The 27,998-nt window shown below is 48.4% G+C and overlaps 2 protein-coding genes and 1 long non-coding RNA gene across 4 annotated transcripts in view; 1 reads left to right on the forward strand and 2 right to left on the reverse strand.

The window, feature by feature from the left end:
- Window positions 1-2,498: 2,498 nt before the first annotated feature.
- LDHD (lactate dehydrogenase D) lies at window positions 2,499-22,734 on the forward strand. Of its 2 annotated transcripts, XM_081336040.1 has the most exons (12): window positions 2,499-2,576; window positions 5,845-5,957; window positions 6,520-6,661; window positions 9,500-9,641; window positions 11,240-11,399; window positions 13,059-13,258; window positions 14,724-14,852; window positions 16,125-16,252; window positions 17,428-17,518; window positions 20,720-20,831; window positions 21,625-21,781; window positions 21,885-22,734. In XM_081336040.1, the coding sequence occupies exons 1-12, from the start codon at window positions 2,517-2,519 to the stop codon at window positions 21,906-21,908; spliced, it is 1,458 nt and encodes a 485-aa protein (XP_081192166.1). In that variant the 5' UTR covers window positions 2,499-2,516; the 3' UTR covers window positions 21,909-22,734. The 2 variants fall into 2 exon arrangements, with proteins under 2 accessions (XP_081192166.1, XP_081192167.1); XM_081336041.1 differs by lacking the exon at window positions 21,625-21,781 and having other exon boundaries at window positions 21,888-22,734.
- On the reverse strand, window positions 18,284-26,051 carry LOC308672834. Its single transcript, XR_014027526.1, has 4 exons — window positions 26,006-26,051; window positions 21,792-22,654; window positions 21,263-21,402; window positions 18,284-18,991 (listed from the first exon to the last, which is right to left on the reverse strand). It is a non-coding gene; the product is annotated as an uncharacterized lncRNA (long non-coding RNA).
- ZNRF1 (zinc and ring finger 1) overlaps window positions 26,050-27,998 on the reverse strand; it is a 42,500-nt gene continuing 40,551 nt past the window's right edge. The window contains exon 5 of the mRNA XM_081336042.1: window positions 26,050-27,246. The gene's annotated coding sequence lies outside the window, so the exon portion shown is untranslated. The remainder of the gene's footprint in view (window positions 27,247-27,998) is intronic.

Raw genomic sequence — 27,998 nt, forward strand, 5'->3', positions numbered from 1 at the left:
ACCAAATGCTTGGCAACTGGATCATATTTATGACCGTTGCTGTGTCCCAAGGTCACGTGATCCCCTTTTGTGACCTTCCGACAAGAAAAGTCAATGGGGAAGCCAGATTCACTTAACAACCAGGTTACCAACAGCGCTTAGACTTACCGTACATACCGCTTCACAGTGCTTTACAGCCCTCTCTAAGCCATTTACAGAATCAGCCTATGGCCCCCCAACAATCTGGGCTCTCATTTTACCAATCTTGGAAGGACAGAAGGCCAAGTCAACCTTGAGCTGGTCAGAATCGAACTGCTGGCAGTCGGCAGAATTAGCCTGTAGTGATTCAGTCCAATACAGTTTTTAGGTGAGTCACTGCGGTGATTCGCTTATCAACTGTAGAAAGTCAGGTCATAAAATGGGGCAAAATTCACTTAACAAACAAACACTTAGCGACAAAAATTGGGGGCTCAATTGTGGCCGTAAATTGAGGAGTCTCTGTATTGTTGTGCCGGGGTATGTGTATTTTACACCTGTGCTTTTGGTTTTACCTGCCTAAGTACAGGCCCAGACTTTCTAAAGATGTCTCTCTAGATTTTGTCAAAATAAATAACACATAATGTTTATGAGCTAAGCCAGCGTGCTTCCGGGGGATGAAGCCAATTGGAATAGAATAGAGTATTAGAATAACAGGGTCGGAAGGGATCTTGTCGGTCTTCTAGTCCAAGCCCCTGCCCAAGCAGGAGACTCTACACCATTTCTGACAAGATAACAGTCCTCTCCTCTTAAAAGCCTCCAGTGATGAAGCTCCCACAACACCTGAAGGCAAGCTGTTCCATTGGTTGATTGTTCTCACTGTCAGAAAATTTCTCCTTATTTCTGGGTTGAATCTCTCCTTGATCAGTTTCCAGCTGTTATTCCTCGTTTTGCCTTCAGGTGCTTTGGAGAATAGGTGGACCCCCTCCTCTCTGTGGCAGCCCCTCAGATATTGGAAGGCTGCTGTCATGTCTGCCCTGGTCCTTCTCTTCACTAGACTAGCCATGCCCAGTTCCTGTAACCATTCTTCCTATGTTTCAGTTGAATAGAATAGAAGCTGAAAGGGACCTTGGAGGTCTTCTAGGCCCGCCCCCTGCTCAACCAGAACCCATACCATCTCAGAGAAGTGACTGATTGCCGAGGAAAGAAATGCACTTTTGCAAAGTCTCCTGATTTAGCCGTGGTGGCCACGTTGTTTTTGAGCAATGCAATGGTTGCACGCTGCTGCAAAAGTCTTTTTGCGCAGAGAAGTCAGGCCAGGAAATGCGTGGGGCATACAGAGAAGAGCAACAAAGATGATCAGGGGACTGGAGGCTAAAATATATAAAGAACAGTTGCTGGAAATGGGGATGTCTAGTTCAATGAAGAGAAGGACGAGGGGGGACATGATAGCCGTGTTCCAATATCTCAGGGGCTGCCACAAAGAAGAGGGAGTCAAGCTATTCTCCAAAGCACCTGAAGGCAGGACAAGAAGCAAGGACAAGAAGCCTGAGCAGGGGGTTGGACTAGATGACCTCCAAGATCCCTTCCAACGCTATTGTTGTTGTTGTGAATAGAATAGAATAGAATAGAATAGAATAGAATAGAATAGAATAGAATAGAATAGAATAGAATAGAATAGAATAGAATAGAATAGAATAGAATAGAATCTGGAAGGGACCTTGGAGGTCTTCTAGTCCAGCCCCCTGCTCAAGCAGGAGAACCTATGCCATCTCAGATAGGTGATCGTCCAATCTCTTCTTGAAAATTTCCAGTGATGGAGCACCCACGATTTCTGGTGGCAGGCTGTTCCACTGGTTCATTGTCCTCACTGTCAGGAAGTTTCTCCTTAATTCCAGGTTGCTTCTCTCTTTGATCAGTTTCCAACCATTGTTTCTTGTCCTGCCCTCTGGTGCTTTGGTGAATAACGTGACCCCCTCCTCTTCTTTGTGGCAGCCCCTCAAATACTGGAATACTTACCATGTCGTCGTCATCATCATCATCATCATTATTATTATTATTATTATTATTATTATTATTATTATTATTATTATTATTATTATTATTATTATTATTATTATTATTATTATTATTATTATTTATAAAACTTTTATTCATAAAACATGAAACTCAGTCAACTGAACACTCAAATTGACTGGCACTAACACGGGCTGCTGCCAGCATCCTAGGTATCAACCAGGTATCTCCTTAAACTGTAAGATGTTCCGAGTAGCACGGTTTTTTGTAGCTTTGCTGGAGTTATTGCAGGAAGCTGCAGTTTCTTGATGTATTTTGCAAAGTTTTTGGACATGGCTCCCAGTGCTCCGATGACAATGGGTATCACTGTTACACGTTTCACCCATAATCGCGCAGTTTTGATGGCATGCATACATGCATTTATGTATGTATGTATGTATGTATGCATGTATGTATGAGGGCCGCCTTGGGGCTCCCGGTCCTCCTTAAGCCGCAGCCGGGCTGCACCGCCTCCCTGCCGCCTTCGGCCCGCCCCGCAGACAGCCATGGCCCTGGGACGCGCTCTGGGCTGCGCGGCCAGGCGCTTCTCCGCAGCGCCCGCCAAGGTACCGGGGCGGGGGGGGGGAGGCGGGTAAGGGGGGCCCGGGCAGGGTGGTCCCTCTTGGGGGAGGCTTCCGGAGACCCGGGGTCGAGCAGCAAGGGACAGCCTCCGCTTTGCACGGGGAAAGCTTGCACTTTGATCTGCTCGCTTTCTGCTCGCTTGCTTACCTGCCTTATCTGCCTACCTGAGCAGGTTCTTGGCTCTTTTCTTTGCCTCTTCTCCCTCCCCCCCCCCGCCCCAAACCCAACTATTTGATTTTTTTTTATCGGATTGTTCTGCTGGTTCCGGTTAGCCCCGGTGCGTTTGGGCTCCCGGTCGCTGGGACGCGTGTTTGTAAATTCTGCGTATCGTAAGGGAAGTTTAGAGATTGAAGTTCGGTTGGATTGGAGCCGAGGTGGGGAGATAGGGCCCTTTTGTGACTTGTGGACTTCAACTCCCAGGGTTCCTGAGTCAGCCGTGGCTGGCTCAGGAATTCTGGGAGTTGAAGTCCACAAGTCGTAAAAGGGACCCTAGTTTCCCCCACCTCTCTGGATTCGAGCAAGGGCGGGCAACCGGGACAACTTGTAAGGCCTTGTGGTCTTCAGCTGCTTGAATTCCCGAGCCAGCCACGTCTCAGTTAACGTCCACAGGTCGTAAAGTTGGCAGAGCTGCCCACTCCTGGATTAGAGAAAAGTGTTCAGAAAAGTGTTGCTTTGGCAGACTTCTCCGGTTCCCACCTGATGAGATCAGAACCAGAATATTGCTGGAAGGGACTTTGGAGGTCATCTAGTCCAACCCCCTGCAAAGACAGTTGATTGTCCTCGCTTTCGGGAAGTTCCTCCTTAGTTCCAGGTTGCTTCTCTCCTTGATTAGTTTCCATGTGTTGTTTCCTGTCTTGCCTTCTGGTGCTTTGGAAAATCAGTTGACACCCCCACCCCCCTTCTTTGTGGCATCCACTCAAATACTGGAACCCTGATATCATGTCCCCCCCAGTCCTTCTATTCTCCAGACTAGCCATACTCAATTCCTGCAACCGTTCTTCACATTAATTAATCTGTTTATGTCGTGATTCGGGCTGTTGTGCAAAGCAGCCAGGTTAGTGGCTGGTTTGTGATTAGTTTTCACGATCACTCAAAGCCGCCAAGATGATAATTCCTCCTTTTTGTCCCCCAGGACGGAGGCCCTTAAATTTTTCAACCTTTGACTACTTTAAGAGGGGTGGACTTCAACTCCCAGAATGCCCAATGTCGCAAAGTCTGCTCATCTTAAAGCAGGCACGTTTGTCCTAAAGTTTCACCGGTTGGATTTCTGTCCGTTGCATATTTACTTATTGATAAGATTTTTAACCCGCTTCAGGCCCACGTCACTTGGGGAAGTTGACACACAGCAACAAGCCAGTGCAGAAATAAATACATAAATACTGAATACAATAAATCAAAACTACATGCAATATAGGTAGTTTGCGACTTACGACCATATCAGGGTTTTTTTTTGTCACAGTGATTAAGCAAATCACTGGAACAACTGCAGTTGCTAAGTGAGTCATATGGTTGTTAAGTGGATCCAGCTTCCCCCACTGACTTTGCTTGTCAGACCTGGGAAGGTCGCAAATGGCGATCAGAGGACCCTGGGAGGCTGCAACCGTCCTAAATTCATGCCAGTTGCCAAGCGGCCGAATTTTGATCACGTGACTGTAGGGTTGTAAATGAGAGGACTGGTCATAAGTCAATTTTTTGAGTGCTTTTGTAACTTTGATGCATCACTAAATGAGTCGTAAGTTCGAGGACTACCTATATTAACAATTGCATTTTTAATGATCTTGGTGTTAAAGACCTTCCGAAACAGCCAGGTTTTGAGTAGGTCCGGATAGGATAGAAATAGGGATAGGGATAGGGATAGGAATTTTTATTGGCCAAGCGTGATTGGACACACAAAGAATAGAATGGAATGGAATGGAATGGAATGGAATGGAACGGAACGGAACGGAACGGAACGGAACGGAACGGAACAGAACAGAACAGAACAGAACAGAACAGAACAGAATAGAATAGAATAGAAAATATGGAATAGAATAGAATAGAATAGAATAGAATAGAATAGAATAGAATAGAATAGAATAGAATAGAATAGAATAGAATAGAATAGAATAGGATGGAACGGAATAGAAAATGGAATGGAATGGAATAGAATAGAACAGAACAGAACAGAACAGAACCTTGGAGGTCTTCTAGTCCAGCCCCCTGTTTGAGCAGGAGAACCTATACCACCATCTCAGATAAGTGACTGTCCAGTCTCTTCGTAAAAACCTCCAGTGATGAAGCGCCCACGATTTCTGGAGGCAAGCTGTTCCACTGGTTGATTGTCCTCACTGTCAGGAAGTTTCTCCTTAATTCCAGGCTGCTTCTCTCTTTGATCAGTTTCCAACCATTGTTTCTCCTCCTTCCCTCTGGTGCTTTGGAGAATAACGTGACCTCCTCTTCTTTGTGGCAGCCCCTCAAATACCGGAACGCTGCTATCATGTCTCCCCTATTTCTTCTTTTCTTTAGACTAGCCAGACCCAAGTCCCGCAGCCGTTCTTCGTATGTTTTAGCCTCCAGGCCTTGGATTATCTTAGTTGCTGTTCTCTGGATTTTTTCCAAACTTTCAACATCATTTTTGTGGTATGGTGATCAAAACTGGCTGCAGTATTCCAGGTGTGGTCTTACTAGGGTTTCATAAAACGGTACTAATACTGTGTGTGATCTTGATTCTATGCCTCTGTTTATACAACCCAGGATTGTATTAGCTTTTTTGGTTGCTGCTGCATGATCCCCCGTCTCTCTTCCCTTGCCTTTAAAGCCCTCAAGACCTCCATCAGAAATGTTGCTGCTGGTTTGATTTGGGACCAAAGCTATTTCTGTGGTCTGACCTCTAAAGCTAAGCAGGGCCCAGCCTGGTTAATATTAGAATGGGAATCCACTGGGGAGGGCCAGCAAATGGAAAAGCCATCTTGTTCCCAAGAACGCTGCATGAAAAGGTTTATAACTACCAGGAGTTGAGCTCCACTGGACAGAGGCTTTGCCTTTTTTTAATTCCCATTGTTTGGGGACTGTTTTAGTGCCTCAGGGAAATTGGTGCAAAGCAGAAAGCGAAGAAAAGGATGAAGGCGGGTCCGCTGAATCCAGGGCTGGGAAAGAGGTGCCCACAGGGAACATAATGTACACTTTGCCACGGTTTCAGAGGGGACAGCCACAAACAAATTCTGGCCTCCATCTTGTGTCATGATCTCCACGTGGCCTCCTTTCCTTCCCCAGGAGTGGCTGACGGAGGATTTTCTCAATTCCCTCAGAGCGATTGTGGGGGCCCCCAATGTGTCCACAGCCACCATTGTCCGCGAGCAACATGGGCAGGACGAGTCGATGCACAGGTAGGTTTTTGTCTACCTCAGGAGGCAGGAAATGGCGTCTCTCGCCAGAACATTTTCAGGCCTCTTGAGAGGCTTGCGGTGTTCATTGGGAGCTTCTGCCCATCTGGAGTAGAGAGATTCTTTACAGGTAGTGCTCGATTTACAACAGTTCATTTAGCGACCGTTCAAAGTTAACAACAGCACCGGGAAAAGTGACCTATGGCCGTTTTTCACAGTTACGACCTTTGCAGTGTCCCCGTGGTCACCTGATCAGAATTCAAATGCTTCGCAGCTGCTTCATGTTTATGACGGTTGCAGCGTCCCAGGGTCACGTGACCCCCTCTGGGGCGACCTTCTGGCAAGCAAAGTCAATGGGGGGAAGGGGGAGCCAGCTTCACTTAACAAGCGTGCTATTAATTTAACACCTGCAGTGATTCGCTTAACAACAATGGCTAGAAAGGTCATAAAATGGGCCAAAAATCACTTAACAGTTGTCTCACTTTGCAACAGAAATTTTGGGCTCAGTTGTGGTCGTAAGTTGAGGATGGCCTGTATAGAGGCTTGCAATGTCCCTCCCTTCTAGGAACTGCCCCCCGGATGCCGTGGTCTGGCCCCAGAGCGTGGAGCAGGTCAGCTTGCTGGCAGCGGCGTGCTACAACCGAGGGGTCCCCGTCATCCCCTTCGGCACCGGCACCGGCCTGGAAGGGGGGGTCACCGCCGTGCAGGTAAGGAACCGCAGGAGCTGCAGCCAGGCAGAGCAGAGGCTGGCCAGGTCCCTGCAGGGGCTCTTGGGGCTTAATGCTGCACGGGATCTGGCCCAAGTCTTCATTGGGGGGGTCTCTCTAGTTCAGCTCGGCATCGGAGCCTGCATCTGCAAACTCTGCTCAGCCTGCATTTAAGTCTTCGTGGTTGGTGGGACCTTCTAAGCTTTAGTTGGCCAGCTTTAGTTGGCCAGCTGGGACGGTGGGGATCAATTTTAATTCAGGATAGAGCTGGAGGTCCTCTAGTCCAAATCCCTGTCCATAGCAGGAGACCCTATAGCATTTCAGACAAGTGGCTGTCCGGTCTCTTCTTAAAAGCCTCCAGTGATGGAGCAGCCACAAAACGTCTGGAGGCAGGTTGTTCCACTGGTTAATTGTCCTCCCTCAATCCTCTGGCCGTGGGCTGAGAGGGAGGAAGCTGCTCCAGACACCCCCGATGAATTCCAGCCGTGCCCCGGGGAGGGGGTATGTGCTAGTGGATCAGGCCCCTGAGGCTGGCACGACCAAAGAACATTTACGGACAGCTGGAGGCAGCAGAAAATGGGGGCTAGATTCAGAATCTCCTCCCAGCCCTAGACGACCTGGGGCTGAGTGCTGAGCAGGGCAGAGGAGACCTGCAAAGCTTCCTACCTGGGGAGGCCATGCCCACCCTTGATTGCCCGTCCGGCTGCAGGCTCCATTTAAGAGCCATCGGGACCCAGCTGTTGCCACACACACACACACACACACACACACACACCCTCACCCTCTTGGGGCTGGTATTCCTCTTCTATCTCAGCGTCCCAGACTTTTCTTTTCTGGCCAGCTCACGGTCAGAGGACTGAGCCTTCAAAATGCATGTCCCTCTTCCCGTTCTGGAAAACCAGTCAGAATAGAGCTGGAAGGGACCTTGGAGGTCATCTAGTCCAACCCCCTGCTCAGGCAGGAGACCCTATTATGCCATTCCAGACAATTGGCCGTCCAGCCTCTTCTTAAAAACCTCCAGTGATGGAGCGCCCACGATTTCTGGTGGCAAGCTGTTCCACTGGTTAATTGTTCTAGCTCTTAGGAAGTTTGTCCTTGATTCCAGGTTGCTTCTCTCCTTGGTTAGTTTCCATCCACTGTTTCTTGCTTTGCCTGCTGGTGCTTTGGGAAATAAATTGATTCCCCTCTTTTTTGTGGACCATAGACTAAAGCACCGTGTGGACGCTTGCACACTTGGCACTGAACTGTGGTTTCTTGTGTTCTTGGATAAACTACACGGAGCATCCCCCAAGCTTTAAAACCTGGTTTATCCACTGCAAGTGCCTGGGTTCCAAGGCACAGCAATCCACCCCAAATCACATTAGGATTTGGTGCGTTGGGTGAATGGCGTGGGATCCTAGTCCGGAACCCAGAGATTCCCAGGGCACTGAAAGGCTGAACCAGAAGCGGGGAGATCCAGATTCAAGTCCCGCTACTAGAAAGGGAGACGGGGACTCTGTCAGCCTGATAGCCAACTTTCCTCTTGCACCCACCGGTTCCTGTTCCGCTCAGTGACCCTGGCAAGTTCTGCTTGTAGCTTGGTGAGCCACCTTAATTAGGAACAGAACAGACTGTGTCAGGAGGTGGGGGCTAAGAAGGGCTACGGAGACTGCAGTATCTGCCCCCCTCCAATTGGAATTCTAGGTGGGTTTTCCTAACTGACATTCCCACCAGATTGTTGTTGTAGCATGTGTTATGAATGAGACAATGGCACTAAATCTCAGTGTGGTTTAATGCTTTGGCTACTGCATATTCCCCCCAGCTGGGTGGCCATTAGTATAGACCAGGGATAGGTAACCTTGGCTCTTTTATGACTCGTGGACAAGCTGGCTCAGGAATTCTGGGAGTTGAAGTCCATAAAAGAGCCCTGGACTATAGACTAACGACTATAGACTATAGCCCTGGACTAAGAGCCTTGGTGGAGCAGTGGGCTAATGCCTCCTTAAGTAACACCAGCTGCCTGTAATTAGTGCAGGTTCGAGTCCCACCAGGCTCAAGGTTGACTCAGCCTTCCATCCTTCCGAGGTAGGTAAAATGAGGACCCAGATTGTTGGGGGCAATTAAGCTGACTTTGTAATAATGCCGCTTGGGTGTGTGTGTGTGTGAAAGCCCTAATAAGCAGGCATATACATAGAATGAAGGCTATTGCTAAGCACATTAATTTGTGCTTTAGATTGTAAGCCGCCCTGAGTCTTCGGAGAAGGGTGGGATATAAATGGGATTAAAAAAATAATAATAATGTGGGTGCAAAAGGGAAGCTGGCAAAAGGTACAGTATTGACTGTCAGTAAGACAGTCAGAGCTGTGAGTAATTAGAGTAGACACCACCAGGAGATAGATTCCATGGCTGCAGCCTAGAGTAGGAATTTGTGGGAGCATTAACGGAATAACAGAGTTCTATGGAAGAGACCTTAGAGGTCTTCTAGTCCAACCCCTAGCTCAGGCAAGAGATTGGATTTTAAGAAACTACCTGAAGTAAGTAATATGAGCCCTGGTGGCACAGTGGTTAGAATGCAGTGCTGCGGGCTAACTCTGCCAGCTGTCAGCAGTTTGATCCTGACCAGCTCAAGGTTGACTCTGCCACCCATCATTCCGAAGTCAGTAAAATGAGGACCCAGATTGTTGGGGGCAATATGCAAACTGTGCTTACATTAATTGCATATATACGTAGAGCTATAAAGTGCTATGGGGTAGTATGTAACCCTAAGTGTTATTGCTATTGCTAATATCAACTGCATCTTTGTAATCTGGGTATTGGAGTTTCATCGGTTGTGTGAACCCTGCCTGTGTTTTCCCCCAGGGAGGTGTGTGTGTCAACTTGATGAAAATGGACCAGATTTCTGAGCTCAACCCTGAAGATTTCACGGTTGCTGTAGAGGCAGGAGTGACACGCAAGGCGCTAAACAAATTCCTGCGAGGCAGCGGCCTCTGGTTCACTGTCGGTATGGCACCTTGGAGACAGGTTGGCGGGCATCAGCGGCCCAAGCTTGGGGGGGCCCTCCTCTAGCAGAGTTTGGAGGGGCTGTGTCGGTATAGCTATCCAGGATGCTCCAGCTGAGGCTCAGGTGGGACCCCCATGGAGGGGAGGGTGTTTTACAATGTTTTAGTTGAAAACCAGCGTTTACTTCTGATTTTCAGCAAAACTGGCCCCTAGCAGACAGTTGCTTCACTTAACAACTGCTAAGCTTGTAAGCCGCCCTGAGTCTTCGGAGAAGGGCGGGATATAAATGGAATTAAAATAAATAAATAAATAAATAAATAAAATAAACAACTATGGCGTTCACTTAATGAGCACCACAGAAAAAGTTGGAAAATTGAGCCGGTCATGTGATAACCTGCTTTATGACCGTCATAACTTATGACTGCATTGAGCAGGCTCGATTACAGTTGTAAGTCTAGTAGAACTACCTATACCAGACATGTCAAACACAAGGCCCGGGGGCCAGATCCGGCCTGCGAAGTGGTTTCATGTGGCCCGTGAAACCATCCTGGAAACAGTGAGGGAACGGCCCCCACTGCCTTGGCCCTGGCCCAGAGACCCTTCTTCTGCCAGAGACCCTCAGATCTGTCCCACTCCTGCCCAGGCCCCCATAGGCACCCTTGATGCCAACGATGTAAAGCTGGCCACGCCCACCCAGTAGGCCACACCCACTCTAGCCACGCCCACCCTAATGCATCTTTTGGAGCAAAAATTAATATAGGGCCCGGTCTTATCATTGGGGAAATACAGCATGTAGATAAACAGATGGGTTTCCCCACTGTTGCCTTTCGAACTCCGTGCAAGTTTGCCCAGGTTCGCCTGGTGTGCCAGTTGCGGCCCTACCTGGACCGAGATGCCCTGCGCACAGTCACTCATGTGCTCGTGACCTCCCAATTGGACTACTGCAACGCTCTCTACATGGGGCTGCCCTTGAGGACCACCCGGAGGCTTCAGCTGGCACAGAATGCAGCCGCGCGGGTTGTGATGGGGGCTTCCCTATACTCCCACATAACACCTCTGCTCCGCGAGCTGCATTGGCTTCCGGTTGCCCTCCGGGTGAGATTCAAGGTGCTGGTGATGACCTATAAAGCCCTAAATGGCTTGGGTCCGGGATATTTGAGGGAGCACCTGCTGCCGGCATCAAGTTCCCTTCGTCCTGTGCGCTCCCACAGGGAGGGTCTTCTCAGGGTACCGCCGGTAAAAGATTGCTGGCAGACAATACCCAGGGGGAGGGCCTTCTCTGTGGGTGCGCCGGCCCTTTGGGCCTGGACTGAGGGTATTAATTGGGGTTTTAATTGGTTTTTAATTAGGATTTTTATATTCAAGGTTTAATATAATCATTTTAATTGTTTTCAATTTTGTAATTGTGGTATTGTTTCTTTTAAAAAACCTTGTGAACCGCCCTGAGTCCTACAGGAGAAGGGCAGTATATAAGTCTAATAAACTAAACTAAACTAAACTAAGTTTACTCAGAGGGTTGGCCTAAGGCTCCTGCGATTATTGGCGGGTGGGTGAGGGGCTCAGGTTCTCCTCCCCCCTTGCTGTTCCCTTCCTCCTCAGACCCCGGGGCCGATGCCTCGCTCTGTGGCATGGTGGCCACTGCAGCCTCCGGGACGAACGCAGTGCGCTATGGCACCATGCGCCAGAATGTCCTCAACTTACAGGTGGTCCTGCCAGATGGGAGAGTCTTGCATACAGCCGGGCAGAGCCGGCGGCCCAGGTATCCCCTCCCCTCTCTCTCTCTTTCCCCTTGGGTCCCAGCTGTGTGGGTGAGCCAATCACCAGGAGATGGTGAGTTCTAGTCCCACCTTAGACATAAAACCCAGCTACGTGACTTTGAGCCAATCACCAGGAGATGGTGAGTTCTAGTCCCACCTTAGACGTGAAAGCCGACTGGGTGACTGAGCCTATCGCCAGGAGACGGTGAGTTCTAGTCCCACCATAGGCATGAAAGCTGGCTGGGTGACTCTGAGCCAATCACCAGGAGACAGTGAGTTCTAGTCCCACCTTAGGCATGGAAGCCAGCTGGGTGACTTTGGGCCAATCACCAGGAGATGGTGAGTTCTAGTCCCACATTAGGCCTGAAAGCTGGCTGGGTGACTTTGAGCCAATCACCAGGAGATGGTGAGTTCTAGTCCCACCTTACACATAAAAGCCAACTGGGTGATTCTGAGCCAATCACCAGGAGACGGTGAGTTCTAGTGCCGCCTTAGGCATGAAAGCCAGCTGGGTGATTTTGAACCATCCTTCTCTCAGCCCAACCCACCAAGCAGATGGTTGCTGTAGGGAAAATAGGAAGAGGGAGGAATATTAGATATGTTCACTGCCTTGAGTTATTTATAAAAAATAATAAGCGTGGATAAAAATAAATATATGAAATAAAAAGGTGTGACTTCAAGGCAATGGGCTGGATATATGTGGATTGATAGAAATGCAGGAGAATCACACAGAGGTCCTGGGTGTTAAGATGTCATCAGACAAACCCTGCTATAGTGGGTGTGACACAGGAGGACCTCTCACACCCACAAGCACACTACCCAACAGAGAGAGCACCCCGAGTCGTTTAACCCCGAGGTGTGTATTTTCCCTTCCCTTCGGACTCCTGTCCTCACTTAGAGATGCCTGCCGTTGCAGGGCACGGCCAGTAGGAGGAGCATGTCTCATGGCTACATTGATTGCAGTTGGTTAAAAAAAAACTCCACCAAAGGTCTTGAGCAGGGGTCTTCAAACTTGGCCCTTTTATGACTTGTGGACTTCAACTCCCAGAATTCCTCAGCCAGCAAAGCTGGCTGAGGAATTCTGGGAGTTGAAGTCCACAAGTCATAAAAGGGCCAAGTTTGAAGACCCCTGGGCTTGAGTGTCCACAGGGGGATTCTCCGTCATCCAGGTCATGGTTGTCCCAAAGGTGCTTTTTCAAAAGGCAACTGGTCTTTCTTTGTTTTTCCTTGAGGATGTTTCGCTTCTCATCCCAGAAGCTTCTTCCGTTCTCCCAGTTCTTCCCAGAACTGATGAAGCTTCTTGGATGAGAAGAGAAGGTCTTCAAGCAAAAACAAAGTCCAGTTGCCTTTTGAAAAAGCACCTTTGGGACAAATGCCCTGGGGTTTTCGGGACCTTCTGGCTGCCATCTGCTGTTCCTCCTCAGGGCAGGGGTGGTTGTCCAGTTACACGCCAATGCCAGTTTCTTGGCTACGACCGGAAGAGGTTTGCTATTCCTTTTCCTGGCCTTTTCCATGCATCTCCATCAGATCTAGCCCTGCTTCCCTTTTGGAGATCAACAAAGCTGAGGGAGATGGGGTCCCCCAGCCAGTGGGGTGCTAAACGCATGGAAGGAGACCCCGGGTGGTTCTCAGACCTGACCAGGCTCTTCCTTCCTCTGCAGGAAGAGCGCTGCCGGATACCACCTCACAGGGCTCTTTGTGGGCTCGGAGGGGACCCTGGGATTCATCACCCAGGCCACCCTGAGGCTGCATGGCATTCCTGAGGCCACCGTGGCGGCCGTCTGTGCCTTTCCCGACATTCAAGCAGCCGTGGACAGCACTGTGCAGGTTCTCCAAGCCGGGCTGCCCATCGCCCGCATTGGTGAGTAGGACCCCCGATGTGTGTGGGGAAGGGAAACTGGGGGGAGGCAAGGAGGAACTGGGCGGAGGGGAGCTACAAGGTTTCGTTCAGGTTGGTTGAGGAAAGAATTTGCGTTCAGACGGGGCTGTGGTGCAGCTGGACCCGTGGAGGAGGAGGAGGAGGAGGAGGAGGAGAGAGCTATGTCTGGAGGGCTTGCCTGTCATTGTACAAGTTGTGGGGGTCTGCTGGCTGTGTCCAGTCGGCTGCTGTGGGATTGAGGCTGGTCATGGATGCCATCTTGGCTTCCTGGACCGTCGTCCCCCGTACAACCATTTGTCTGCCACTGGGATGGACCGCAGTCCACCCTGGGTGCCCAGGACGGAGGGGCTGCATTCCAGAGTGGTAAGAGACAACTCAGTTCAGATAATTATGTGAGAGAAAGAGGCTGAAGACATCTCCTTCCTAACAGATCCCGGAGTAGATGCTTAGTGTGACTAGTCGGCTGCTTTAGTTGGGTAACATTGTGCCTTTAGGTGTGGAACAATAAAAAAATCTGCTAGGACTATGTGTTTTTTTCGGTTTTGGGAGCCTGACAGCAAGCCCTGACCTGTCTGTTTCCTCTGTTCCCACTAAATCCAAGAGAAGCCATCAGGAAGGAATTCCTCCCTGCAAAACCCCAGAGAACCGGTGGTTGACAGCAGAGAGAGAGACGCACATCAAATATGAGCTCCCTGCTGCCATCTAGTGGTGCTCTGGGTCCTAGCCCAGGGGTAGGCAACCTTGGCTCTTTTATGACTCGTGGACTTCAACTCCCAGAATTCCTGAGCCAGCCATACTGAGGGGAAAAGGAGAGGCTTCCAGGCTGAGCCATGCTGGCTCAGGAATTCTGGGAGTTGAAGTCCACAAGTCATGAAGGGGCCATAGTTCCCCCATGCTGGCTCAGGAATTCTGGGAGTTGAAGTCCATGAGTCATAAAAGAGCCAAGGTTGCCTACCCCTGGCCTAGGCCTAGGCCGCTTTATGACTCATGGACCAACTCCCAGAATTGTGTTAACTTTCCAGGTCAGATCTTCACAGAGGTAGACTCCCAGGAATTTAAAGGAGGAAACTCTCCACACAGTCCTCCCCGATGTAAAGTGGGGCAGGTTCCTCCTTTTTTCTCCGGAAGTCTAACACCATCTCTTTCGTCTTGCCGATGTTTAGGTGCAAGTTGTTGTTACTACACCATATGGATAGTTTTTGTACCTCCGTCTTATATGCTGTCTCATCCCCACCTGTAATAAGACCCACCACAGTTGTATCATCTGCGAACTTGATTATCGCAGTGGATGGGCCAGATGATACACAATCATAAGTAATGGGCAGGCTCCATTACCGTCATAACGCGAGAACTACCTGTACTGTGCAGTTCCAAAACTCTCTGCCGGTCCTTGTTAGGCCAAGTCTGGCCAGGCATTCTCCAATTTCGGTGCCTCCCCCCAACGCAGAGTTCCTGGATGAGGTGATGATGGGTGCCTGTAACCGCTACAGTGGGCTGAGCTGTGCAGAGCTGCCCACCCTCTTCCTGGAGTTCCACGGCAGCCCGCAGAGCGTGGAGGAGCAAGTACGAGCCACGGGTACGTCCCACGAAGAGGGGCCGGGGAGGAGGCATGCCGGGTCCCTATCGGAACACTATTCCGAGGGGAAGGGGGAGCTACCTGGGGGTTTGAGGATGCTTCCATATTGTGTTGACTTTTGCTTTGAGGTATCTGCATTGGGGAGGGGGCCTTTGAGGTATCTTGCATGGGAATTGGGGAGGGGGGAATGAACCCTCAGGGCCATCTGGTTTAACTCCTTTCCGGATAATGCTTGGCTGCTACCAAGGTCGCAGCGCCAGGGAACGGCTGGGAGTTCTCACAACAACTTCACACCAGCCGATTGGCTCCCGATGGACTGGGGCACCGGGATGGTCTATGGACAATGGGAAATTAGCGTAACGTTTTGCGTGGGAACTTCAGATTCTGCCTGACCTCTCTGCAATCACTTCCTCTGAGTAAAAGAAATTATGCTGGTTTCGAGACTCCTGCTTTTCTGAGAGGTTAAGCTGAGGCAGGACCTTGCAGGCAGCGGTGAAATTCAGCCGGTTTGCGCCACTTCGGCAGAACTGGTAGCTAATTTTTTCTCGCCCAGGCCCAAAATGGGCTTCTGGAAGCGGCATCCACGCAGAGAACCAGTTGTTCCCCCTATTTGAATCCCACCACTGCCTACAGGGCCTACGGAAGGACCGTGACCTGGTTCGCACAGTGCCTGAAGCTGTCCTCTTTGATAGGCAGGGGCTGGGTGAGGTGTGTGAACTCAGCCCGGCGTAGGGCTTGGTGAGGCACGAACCCAGATGCTTCTGTTCAGGTAGTCCTCGACTTACGACCACAACTGAGCCCCAAATTTCCATGGCTAAGCAAGACAGTTGTTAAGAGCGGTTTGCAGCATTTTATGACCTTTCTTACCACAGCGAATCGCTGCAGTTCTTAAGTGAGCAACTTCATTACGAAGTGAAGCTGACTCCCCCCTTGGCTTTGCTTGTCAGCAGGTCGTTAAAGGGGATCCCACGACCCCTGCGCATGTCATCACCGTTGTAAATATGAGCCATTTGCCAAGCGTCCAGACTTTGATCATGTGACCGTGGGGAATGCTGCGGCGGTCGTAACAGACATAAAGGACACCGAGTCACTTTTTTTCCAGCGCTGTTGTAACTCTGAACGGTCGCTAAACGAAATGGCTGTAAGTCAAGGACTGCCTGTATGAGTCAGCAGATCAGGCTTGAATCAACCTATGAACCAAATCGATAGGACCAGGTTACCGTTGGTGGCAGAAAGGGGTGTGTGTGTGTTTATGCGAGTCTCCCTCTGCAGAGGCGATTGTGCAGTTCAATGGGGGCTCGGACTTTGCGTGGGCCCGGGAACCGGAGGCCCGTGGACAGCTGTGGACAGCTCGGCACAATGCTTGGTATGCAGCTCTGACTCTTCGCCCTGGCAAAAAGGTGAGCTGGAGGGCAGCCGGGTGTCTTGAAAGAAGAGTCCCGTTACTTTGTAGTTTGGCTCACTCTTCTGAGTGAGCTAGAGTGATCCCCTTGCCTTGTACTTTCCGTGATCCCAGTTCTGAGTGTCAAAACTGGTTGATGATGTGAATCTATAGCGGTGTTTGTCGACCTCAGCAACTTGGAAGAGGTGTGGATTTCAATTCCCAGAATTCCCCAGCCAGCTCAGCTCGTGACTTCTCGTCTAGACTACTGTAATGCTCTCTACATGGGGCTGCCCTTGAAGTCCACTCGGAGACTTCAACTGGTGCAGAATGCAGCCGCGCGAGTTGTCTTGGGGGTTTCCCGATACTCCCATGTTACACCTTTGCTCCGCGAGCTGCATTGGCTACCGGTTGCTCTCCGGGTGAGGTTCAAGGTCTTAGTGATGACTTACAAAGCCCTTCATGGCATGGGTCCGGATTATTTATTTATTTATTTATTTTTATTTTAATCCCATTTATATCCCGCTCTTCTCCGAAGACTCAGGGCGGCTTACAATTTAAGCACAAACCAATGTGCTTAGCAATAGCCTTCATTCTATGTATATGCCTGCTTATTGGGGCTTATTAGCCCCCCCCCAAGCGGCATTATTACAAAGTCAGCTTATTGCCCCCAACAATCTGGGTCCTCATTTTACCTACGGCAACACCTGCGGCCGGCGTCAACTTCCCTCCGTCCAGTGTGCTCCCACAGAGAGGGCCTCCTCAGGGTGCCTCCGATCAAAGAATGCCGATTGGTGACCCCCAGGGGGAGGGCGTTCTCTGTGGGCGCGCCAGACCTATAGAACCGCTTACCGGTCGAGCTCCGGATGGCCCCCGACCTTCGCTCCTTCCGGCGCGATCTCAAAACCTCCTTTTTTGAACAAGCTGGCCTGGTCTGATGGGATGGGGTTGGGTTTTATAAATTGGTTTTAACTTTTAATATGTATTAATTTATTACGGGCATTGTTGTTTAATTACTTTTTAATTTTTGTATCCTGTTTTTTATTATGTATTGCCCTGTTCACCGCCCTGAGTCCTTCGGGAGAAGGGTGGTATACAAATTAAATTATTAAATTATTAAATTATTAAATTAAGTTGCTGAGGTCGACAGACACTGTTCTAATGCAACCTTTTGCCTTTCCTCACTTCCCACAGGGCTACTCCACAGATGTGTGTGTCCCACTCTCACACCTCCCTGAGGTCCTACTAGAAACCAAGAAAGACCTGCTGGATTCCAACCTCACAGGTTTGTACCCCTGTCACAAGGCTGTTTCGTGGTCCAGCGCAGGAGATGCAGGAATTGGCCAGTCCCTTGCCTCCCCCCCCCACCCGCCCCCAACTGTGGGTTCTATGGCAGATAATATTCCATCCAAATGATAAAAGGGGCATTGTACCGTCCCTTTTCTGCATGCATCACAACACATGAAAACAGAAGTTGGGATGTGGAGGCCTTTGCATCATTTGCCCCGCTTAAATATTTGTCCAATAATAGTCCAGTTATGATCTGAAAGGAAAGATTCTCTCATCTTAAATCCATCCTCCTAAGAGTCAGGGCTGCCCAGAGTCGCCCTGTGGTAGGATGGGCAGTCAATAAGTTTTACAAATAAAATAAAATATGAAGCATTCATGACACTTGAAACGAAGGCGCTGATTAGGCTTTGCTTTTTTTAGGCTTTTGGATTTAGAAAAAAGTTTTGTTTTTTTTTAATGAAATGTTGTCGTCGTTATATGAAGCAAAAAAGACACCAGAGGAATATTTAAGCAGTGGGTCCAAAAACTCAAAATACAGGCGGTCCTTGACTTACAATGATTACGTTCAAAGTTACAACATCACTGAAAAAAGCGACTGTTGACTGTTTTTCACACTAACAACCATTGCAGTATCCCCCTAGTCATGTGATCAGAATTTGGATGCTTGGCCACTGGTTCATATTTATGACGGCTGCAGCGTCCCGGGATTACGTCATCACCTTTTATGAGAATCAAAGGCAATGGGGAAGCCAGGTTCACTTAACAACCGTGTTACTAAACAAATGCAATGATTCACTTAAGAACTGTGGCAAGAAAGGTCGTAAAATGGGGCAGAATTCACTTAACAAATGTCTCACTTAGCAACGGAAACTTTGGGCTCAATTGTGGTCCTAAGTTCAGGACTACCCATAGTGGCTACAGCCACGCAGGTGAAGTTCTGTTTTTTTGTATACGTGCAAAAAAGAGCATTAAAAAAGAGCAGTGCCCAGGACTGTGCTGTCATTGTTCTTTTTTGACCTACCCTGCAAACACTTCTCCTCCTATAATCTGACTGAGCACTCAGCTTGAGGATCCAAAAAAAAAAAAAAATCCAGGTTCATTCCGTTTCCAAAACTCTGTTTATTGAATACACGACATGGTAATGTTGAGGCAAAACAAACTGTGTTCCCAGGCACCAGTTCATAGAATTAAATAATAATTTCTCTGGCCCAACTCACACCTTCTAGTCTGTGTAAACAATTTCACTTTGTTATGGGAACCGTCTGCTTCTTCTCCACACCTGCTGCGGTGTCCTTGGAAATGTGTCAGCCTCTCGTGGTCTTCAGCTGAATTGTAGAGGTTTCATTTCTCCATCTTAACAATTTCTAAAGCAACACTTCTCCCCCCCTTACCGTAATGGCAAGTTGAAATGAAGAGGCATGTAGCTGCCAAAGTTTCATTCTTGACATGACTTTGTAGCATTCTGTTCCTTTAAAAAAAAAACCCACCAACAACTTATAGCACACTGTTACACCTTTTCATTTGAGTATGTCCCTTCATATATGTCCCTGTTGATAGGGCCCGCAACTTGGGTGTCCTCCTGGATTCACAGCTCAGTTTGGAAGATCATATAGGAGCCGTGGCCAGGGGGGCTTTTGCCCAGGTTCGCCTGGTGCGCCAGTTACGGCCCTATCTGGACCGAGATGCGCTACGCACAGTCACCCATGCGCTCGTGACCTCCCGGCTAGACTACTGCAATGCTCTCTACATGGGGCTGCCCCTGAGGACCACTCGGAGGCTTCAGCTGGTGCAGAATGCAGCCGCGTGAGTTGTGATGGGAGTCTCCCGATACTCCCATGTAACACCTCTTCTCTGCGAGCTGCATTGGCTTCCGGTTGCCCTCCGGGTGAGATTCAAGGTGCTGGTGATGACCTATAAAGCCCTAAATGGCATGGGCCCGGATTATCTAAGGGAACACCTGCTGCCAGCGTCAATTTCCCATCGTCCTGTGCGCTCCCACAGGGAGGGCCTCCTCAGGGTACCGCCGGTCAAGGATTGCCGACGGGCGATCCACAGGGGGAGGGCGTTCTCTGTGGGCGCGCCTGCCCTATGGAATCAACTGCCAACGGAACTCCGGACTGCCCCCGACCTTCGTTCTTTTCGCCGGGACCTAAAAACCTGGCTCTTTGAGGTATCTGGTCTGGACTGAGGGGTTTAATGTTTTTAAATTGTGATTTAATTTTTGCGGCTAGACTTAATTTAATTTAATTTTAATTTAATTTTATATTGGATTGTTTTTAAATTTTGCCTTGTAAACTGCCCTGAGTCCTTTGGGAATAGGGCGGTATATAAACCAAATAAATAAATAAATAAATAAATAAATAAATAAATAAATAAATATCGAAGTCAGCTTTTAGCAAACAGATATTTTTCCAGAAGGGTCTTTTCAATCAATCTGGTCTTTCAACTCTTCCAGTGGTGCCCTCATTGTTCTCCATTGCCCTGCCTGCTGGTCATCGTCTTTCTTTTTCTTTCTTTCCACTTTTTTCAGCATTAGAATCTTCTCCAGAAAACTTGTAGGTCTTTGCATTGATTGACTGATTATGGGTGTTAACCTTTCATGATCACATACATGGACCTTCTGCGGGGCAGCGTCTCCAAATTAATCCTTTGGGTCTTCCGACCCATCATCGCTTTAATCAAGAGATGATCCACCTTGTTGATGGCCAACCTCTACTCTTTCTTTCCAACTTGCCCCAGCTTTATAGACTTTTTTAGAGAGCTGGGTCTTGGCAGATGACTTAATTTTCCCTGCTCTCTTCCCAGCTTGGTCCAGCAACTCTTCGATAACATTTTGCATGTTTTTCTCCGGATGTTGAAGAGAGAGCTCAAAGTAACATTCCTTCAACACTCATCTCTAGTTTCTCTCTCAAAATGATCTTGCAAAAGCAGATTTTGTTTTTCAGTTACATTCGCTGGGTGCTTGAAAATGACTTTCAGACTCATTTTAAGACCATACTAGGCAGGCTTCATTGCAGTCATAACTCAAGGACTACCTGTAATTTTAAATCGTACAGTAGGACGGGTGGGTGGGTGTCCTCCAGGTGAGAAGGGACTGCAGTGTCCTTGATTCGCAAAATGATGGGGGCCGTAGTCCCAGAGAACGTGTTAAGGAAGTTTGAAACGAGGGGTGCTCCTGTCCCTTTCGTGTCTCCAGGTCCCCTTGTGGGCCACGTTGGGGACGGCAACTTTCACTGCCTGCTGATTCTCGATCCTGAAGATGTCGAAGAAAGGGAGAGGGTGGCTGAGTTTGCCGAACGTCTGGGCAGGTAGGTGTGGGCTGGGGGGGGAAAGCCTTTTGTGGGAGGACGAAAGAGCCCTTGCACACACAGGCTGGACAACAGAAAGAGTGGGCCTTGGCCTCGTGGGCAGGGACAGCCCCTCTGGGTCCTTGTGGGGAGAAGGCACAAGTTACAGGCGAGGAATTTAGGAAAAAGTCTTGGGAAGGGGCTTTGGGGCTTTCATTCCCCAATCCGGAAAAAGAGAGAGGAGCGAGAAACTCAGAATAATCCTACCTTGATTTTGTTTCATAGAAGATGGTCAGAAAGAAACCTTTTAAGGTTCTGTTATTCTACCTTGGAATCCCTACCATGTCCGCTTGACCTGGCCTACCTTGGAGGGACAGTTTTCAAAAGTGCTCCCAGTTCCTCTTAGGTTAACAGAGTTAAGGTGGGCTCGTGAGTTTGTTTCTCACTCTCACCTTTGTGTCTTGAGACTTGAGTCTTCCTCAAAGAGCGCTTAGCAGCTTGTGGATATTTTATCCAAGTCCCGCCTAATCTTCCTTTCTCCCTGGGCTGAAGATTTTAGGCATAAAAGGTCTTCTGGATGAAGAATAGCCTTCTAAGGGAACAGATAAATTCAAGGAAGGGAGGGAGGGAGGGAGGCAGGAAGGAAGGGAGGGAGGAAAAAGAAAGAAAAAAGGAAGGCAGGAAACGAAAAGGGAGGAAGAAAGAGAAATTAGAGAGAGGAGAGAGATGAAAAAATGGCAAGTTCCTCTACTTTTCTCCCCTGGGAAGTGAGATTTGGGATTGCATTTTGACCTCTTTTGCCCCTTTCCTGCAGGAGAGCCTTGGCAGTGGGTGGCACCTGCACGGGGGAGCATGGCATCGGCCTGGGCAAACGTCGGCTTTTGCGCGAGGAAGTAGGGGAAGTGGCCCTCTCCACCATGTGGCAGATCAAGAGGGCCTTGGATCCCAAAAACCTCATGAACCCCGGCAAGGTGCTCTAACCTCGGGAAGCCCGGCTGGAAGCGGCTCCTGAATTTGGTTTCCTTGCTGAGAAGTCCGGAGTCAGGTCTCTTTGCTTCTGTCTCCTCTTTCCAGCAGGATCAGAAAGGCAACTATTAAACGAAATGGGGTGTTGTGATTGTTGCTCTCCAGAGGTGCCTACAGCAAAGACCTCTTGGCCTCCTCTGCTGACTGGCTTCTGTATCATGCTAAACTGTGATGTAATTCTACTCTGCTAAATAAACCACAGTTGGCTGGGTTCACACGACACGAAAACTCAAAGCCAAGTAAGTGACACAGTGAAAACTCTATACACCCGTGTTTCCCAACCTTGGCAATTTTAAGGCGCGTGGACTTCAGCTCCCAGAATTCTTCAGACGACAATGCTTTTAAGATGCGTGGACTTCCCAGAATTCCCCAGCTGGCATACTTTAAGATGCATGGGCTTCAGCTCCCAGAATTCTTCAGCCAGCATGCTTTCAAGATGCGTGGACTTCCCAGAATTCCCCAGCTGGCATACTTTAAGATGCATGGGCTTCAGCTCCCAGAATTCTTCAGCCAGCATGCTTTCAAGATGCGTGGACTTCCCAGAATTCCCCAGCTGGCATATTTTAAGTGCATGGACTTCAGCTCCCAGAATTCTTCAGCCAGCATGCTTTCAAGATGTGTGGACTTCCCAGAATTCCCCAGCTGGCATACTTTAAGATGCATGGACTTCAGCTCCCAGAATTCTTCAGACGACATGCTTCAAGATCCACGCCTCTTCAAGTTAACAGGAAGCACTGCTTTAAACACAACACTCATCTGCCAGCTTCCTTTAGATTTTTACACATTTGAAAAGGGTGACCTAACATGGGCAGCCATGCCTGATAAGAACAGTAAGCATACATGAGTTGGCAACTGTCTGAATTTGTCTTACAAATCTATATTAAAAATTAATGCTGTGTGTTTGTGTGGCAAGAGCTGCAGCTGTGTTGTGTTTATTCACATAATATGGAAATGCTCAGGTGTAAATTGTAGTTAGATGTTGGCTTTTTGAAGCAGGCGGGCCTGTCATGGGAAGTAAGTTAATGCCACGTTTTCCAACCTGGGGATTTCAATTCCCAGAATTCCTCAGCCAGCATGGTCACTATGGAGAATTCTGGGAATTGAAGTCCACACGTTCAGTCTCCAAAGTTTGGATACTGTTCCAGAGGCATCTCTTGGATCTAATTCATTGTGGCAATACAGCACACATTCTACCTCTCTGGTATATCTGCGAGATGTCACAACAATGCACATACAAAAGGCAACACTATCTTTGTCATTACCAGATGCTTCAGGACTGATGTATTTCGCTGAAACTGGAGGTTGCAAAACATTCATTTGAAGAACCTTCAATCTATTTCCTTCGTTGCTAACATTGCCTTAGGGGCAAATCTAATCTGGTTTATGCACAGGTGGAAGAGCGACAGGCCGAGGGTTTCTGTTGTGTGAGCCTGGAAGCAAAACGCCTCGCTTTCCCCCGCTTTTCAGTTTATTTAGATCCGCCTCTTATCTCTTGGGATCTTTATTTTATTTTGCTTTCTCAAAGCAGCAGGGAATTGAAGCAGGATGCATCCAGATTTTCCTACTGGATTAATGCAGGATTTGTCTATCAAGGAACACACAGAATCTTTGCCGCTTTCCTCCATCTCCTCCTCCTCCTCCTCCTCCTCCTCCTCCTCCTCCTCCTCCTCCTCCTCCGTCTACATCAAACTCTAGACTGCCAGAATGAAGCCATCTTCTTGGCTTTGTCGTTGGCCAAAAATAAATCTTATCGGTACATGTTTCCGGTACTAGCCAACATACCAGCAGATGGGCCACGCTATACATCTCTCCACATTCACACTGCGTGTTCTTATCCAGTGAGAGCCTGCCCTTGAGAACATGGGTTTTACACTTAAGCACTCTAACTCTCAACCTATTCAGTGTCCTCCAAGTAGTATAAGGGAGGTTGGATCCTTCAGCCAGATCGTCCTCTAATATTAACAGGATGAGAGAGTCGGAAGGGACCTTGGAGATCTTCTAGTCCAACCCCCTACTCAAGCAGGAAACCCTACATCGTTTCAGGCAAATGGTTGTCCAATCTCTTTCTTAATAACCTTGTTTGATGTTCTCCTTCCTTCATCTTTTAATTTGACCCTGCTGTTAAGGCAATGGCATCATGCAGGCAACACCAGACGAGAGCCAGACATTGTACCCATTGCTGCAGTAACTAGGTTTATCCACCTTGCTGGTGGTTTGCTTTTCCTTGAGACCTCTGGGTTGATAACATCTGATGATCTATCTTGCTTTGTCTGTGGAGATGCTCAGTCATCCAGGTCCTGGCTGTCCCAAAGGTGCTTTTTCATGAGGCAACTGGACTTTCTTGTTTTTCCTTGGAAGACATTTCGCTTCTCATCCAAGAAGCTTCTTCAGCTCCGACTGCATGATGAAGAATGGAAGGATTAAATGCGGCCCACCTGCCTTTAAAAGACAAAGGCCGCTCTTTTGAAGAAGAGCAAAGCCCACATTTTGGACAGAGAGGACCGCTGGTTTGGAAGAGGGGTCAAAGAGGCCATCTAGGTCAAAATTGAACAGCCATTCTCAACAGAGGGGGAGGGATACGACATCCTCTATCTCCAGTCTACAAGACAGTCCCTTCAGCAGTTCCAAGAAGGCTCCACACCTATTTGCACCACTCAGGTGACCCTGAGGACACAGACAAAGCTCCAGGTGACCTCAACGACTCTCTAAAAGAAGGCAGACCAGCTGTCTGCAAGGAATATAAATCCTTCCTTTCCCCACCATCCAGTCAGAGCTGAAGAAGCTTCTTGGATGAGAAGTGACACGTCTTCAAAAGAAAAACAAGAAAAGTCCAGTTGCCCCGTGGAAAAGCATTTTTTGGGAGCACTATCATTTTGTTTTCTTGGCTGTCCATGGTATTCTCGGGAGCCGTTCTCCAGCACCAAACATGTCGATACTCTTTCTTCCTATCCTGTGTCTTCGAAGTCCAAGTGTCACTTCCATGAATTGTCCCAGGGAATACCATGGCTTGCAGGTTTCAGATCTTTATAGGTATGGACGCATCAGAGCATCTGGATATTTTCTCCAGGATCTTCCTGGCTTCTCTAAGTCCTAACCTGTGACCTATTTCTTGACTGCATGTTCCTTTGCTGTTGATGCTTGATTCTAGAAGTTCTCCATCGCTTTGAATTCTTCCAAATTCTTACAATGATTTCTTGTTTTTATTAGAATTGTTATTAGAATTACTAAATAGGTTGAAGGTTGACTCAAACTTCCATCCTTCCAAGGACAGTAAAATGAGGACCCAGATTGTTGGGGGCAAATCCATCCATGATGCGCAGTGGTTAGAATGCAGAATTGCAGACTAATTCTGCCCGCTGTCAGGAGTTTGATCCTAACTGACTCAAGGTTGACTCAGTCTTCTGTCCTTCCAAGGACGGTAAAATGAGGACCCAGATTGTTGGGGGTCGACACTGTAAAATGCTTAGAGGGCTGTAAAACACTGTGAAGTGATATATAAGTCTAAGTGCTATTGCTTACAACTGTTCACTTAGTGACCATTCAAAGTCACAACGGCACTGGAAAAAGTGACTTACGACCATTTTTCAGTTACCTTTGTAGCATCCCCATGATGACGTGATCAAAATTCAGACGCTTGGCATCTGGTCCTTTTAAATCAAGAGGCCGAACTTGAGAAAAGCTCTGAATTGAGGCCAGGGAGAACAGAACTCCGACGGTTCCGGCATTTATGGGTCAAATTTGGAGTTTCCAAGAATTTGGGGAATTCAGATGAGGAAAACTGACAAACTTTTGCTTCCAAAATGGTTGTTTTTATAGAAATAGGCAACGTGGTTAGCCAGAAATTAGGCTGTTATTTCAGTTTTGTTGTGCTGTGGTGTTATTATTATTATTTTTTCTGAACAGGCTGGGGACTTGGTGTAATTGCAGCCTTTATCCCTCTCCAGGTGGCCATGGAGATACTGTTTACAGTTTAAAAAATGGTAACCTGTAGTAAATTAAATCCTGCTGCAATTTCATGATAGATAATTTTCTTTAAAAAAACAACAACCCTGCACTGTTTTCAGATTGTGGCTTAACCAGAGCATTCTTCACAAACGTTGCCACATCCGAATACACGTCCATTTCAGGGGACTCACAACTGAGTTTAAAAAGAGGTGTGGTAAACCCACCAAGTGCACACTTGTCCCCTCGCATCCCAAATCCTTCAGAAAAATAAGCATACCTGGAAATAAAATAACAGTGACTATTTTATTGAGCATTATTGAATACCATATCAAAACACTTGACTAATAGGGGAAGTTTCCCTTCCCAAGCTTTGATATTATTATTTTTTTGTAATTTTTAAAGTTTGTTTTCTTTTTTTGTTTTTTGTTTCCTATATAAATACAGATACTTTTCCTGCGGATCAAAACCGTCCATAAGAGGTTTCCCCACCCCACCCGCAACCCTGTGGCTCAGCCAGTCTTTGCTTCGTGCTCAATTGTGGACTGGCAGGGCAGGAGGGTGGGGTGTTTGTGTGTGTGTGTGTGGTGTATCCTCTTGTGTGTGTTGCTTTAAGAAAAAAGGCCAGTCCTGCGCTCCACAAAGGGCTGAAAACCGTTCTGGTCTTTTTTGCAGGACATTTGCAAAGGACCCTGAAAACAGCACGGAGGTCGAGGAGTCCGGGGGGGGGGGAGGGGTGTGTGGAAGAGGAAGAGGAGGGAGAAAGAGTAAAAGGACTTTTGGCAATGGGGGTGGTGGTGTTGATGAAGGGAGAAAGAAAAAGGTCTTCGAAATTCTGCTCTCCTCCTAGCAGAGAACGCAGCCGTGTAAACATCACCTGGCACGTTGGTTGACACGAACGTGGCTGTTTTGTAAACATTGGAAAAGACACACTTACAACGCCTTCAAAAATTGCCACAGAAAATGCCCGATTCTTCTTCTTCTCCTCCTCCTCCTCTTCAAGACTGGGGGGCAGGGGGGAGGAGGCAGGTGGGGAGTGGGAAAATGGCCTTGCTGCTCCAAGAAAATAAAAAGGGAGGGGTAGACTACCTCTTCGCCCGTGCAAAAGTGTGCCCTGCGTGTGGGCAGGAAGGAAAAGTCCTGGAATGGCACCGACGCTCGCCGTGCTCCGTTTCGCTCGTGGCCGGATCTAGCCCAAACAAACATCATGGCGGTGCTGTGGGGTGGAGGCCCGGTGGCCACTGGCTCCTGCCCTGGGCCCTCTCCTTCGTCCCCCTGCCCAGACCGGAGGACGAAGGCTCCCCAAGTATGGCCTTGCACTTGTTTTTTGGGGTCTTCTTTGCCTCTGAAGTCCAGAACTGAACACAAAATGTCCAAGCTGCCGTTGGGGAGGGAGGGGGTCCCAGAGCTGGTTTGGAGGAAGTTGGGGTGTGTGCGCAGAAGAAGGATGGATGGATGGTGAAATGACCTGTTGAGAAGGAAAAAAAAAGCATTGGTGCTAAAGGGCCCCCCAAAACCTTCTATGCAAAGAAGGCAATGTGTTTCCTTTCTAAGTCTTTTGAGAGATAACAGAATTAACAGAGTGGGAAGGCCCCCTGCTGTAACGGGAGACCCCCACACCATTTCAGACAGCCTCGTCTTAAAACCCTCCAGTAGTGGAGTACCCACAACTTCTAAAGGCAAGCCATTCCACTGGTTAATTACTAAACAATAAAGAAGAGTACGCTAACCATAAACATCACTGCTTCTTGCTGGGCTTTCTTGACTTCCCACCCATCCCAAAAAGATCCAGGGAAGGATGAATTAGAGAGTTGTCATTGGTGCTTAGCTGGCCTCTATGCAAACAACAAGCTGGCTAGGGCAGGGGTAGGTCACCTTGGCTCTTTTATGACTTGTGGACTTCAACTCCCAGAATTCCTGAGCCAGCCTGGCTCAGCTTGGAAACCTCTCCCTTTCCCCTCAGCATGGCTGGCTTAGGAATTCTGGGAGTTGAAGTCCAGGAGTCATAAAAGAGCCAAGGTTGCCTACCCCTGGACTAGGGCAAGGTAGGTCTTCCATCTGTTCCTGCAAGGATCTTCTGGTGGCCAAAGGTAGATCTTAGTCGATCCCTGAGATGAAGAGGATTTTGAGTCCCAACTGTTTCCCACCAGCAGCAAAGTCATCTTTCCCTATATCAATGTTTCCCCATCTTGGCAACTTTTAAGATGCACAGACTTCAAC

Source organism: Vipera berus, assembly GCF_964194415.1.
Source record: "Vipera berus genome assembly, chromosome: 10".
Classification (NCBI taxonomy): domain Eukaryota; kingdom Metazoa; phylum Chordata; class Lepidosauria; order Squamata; family Viperidae; genus Vipera; species Vipera berus.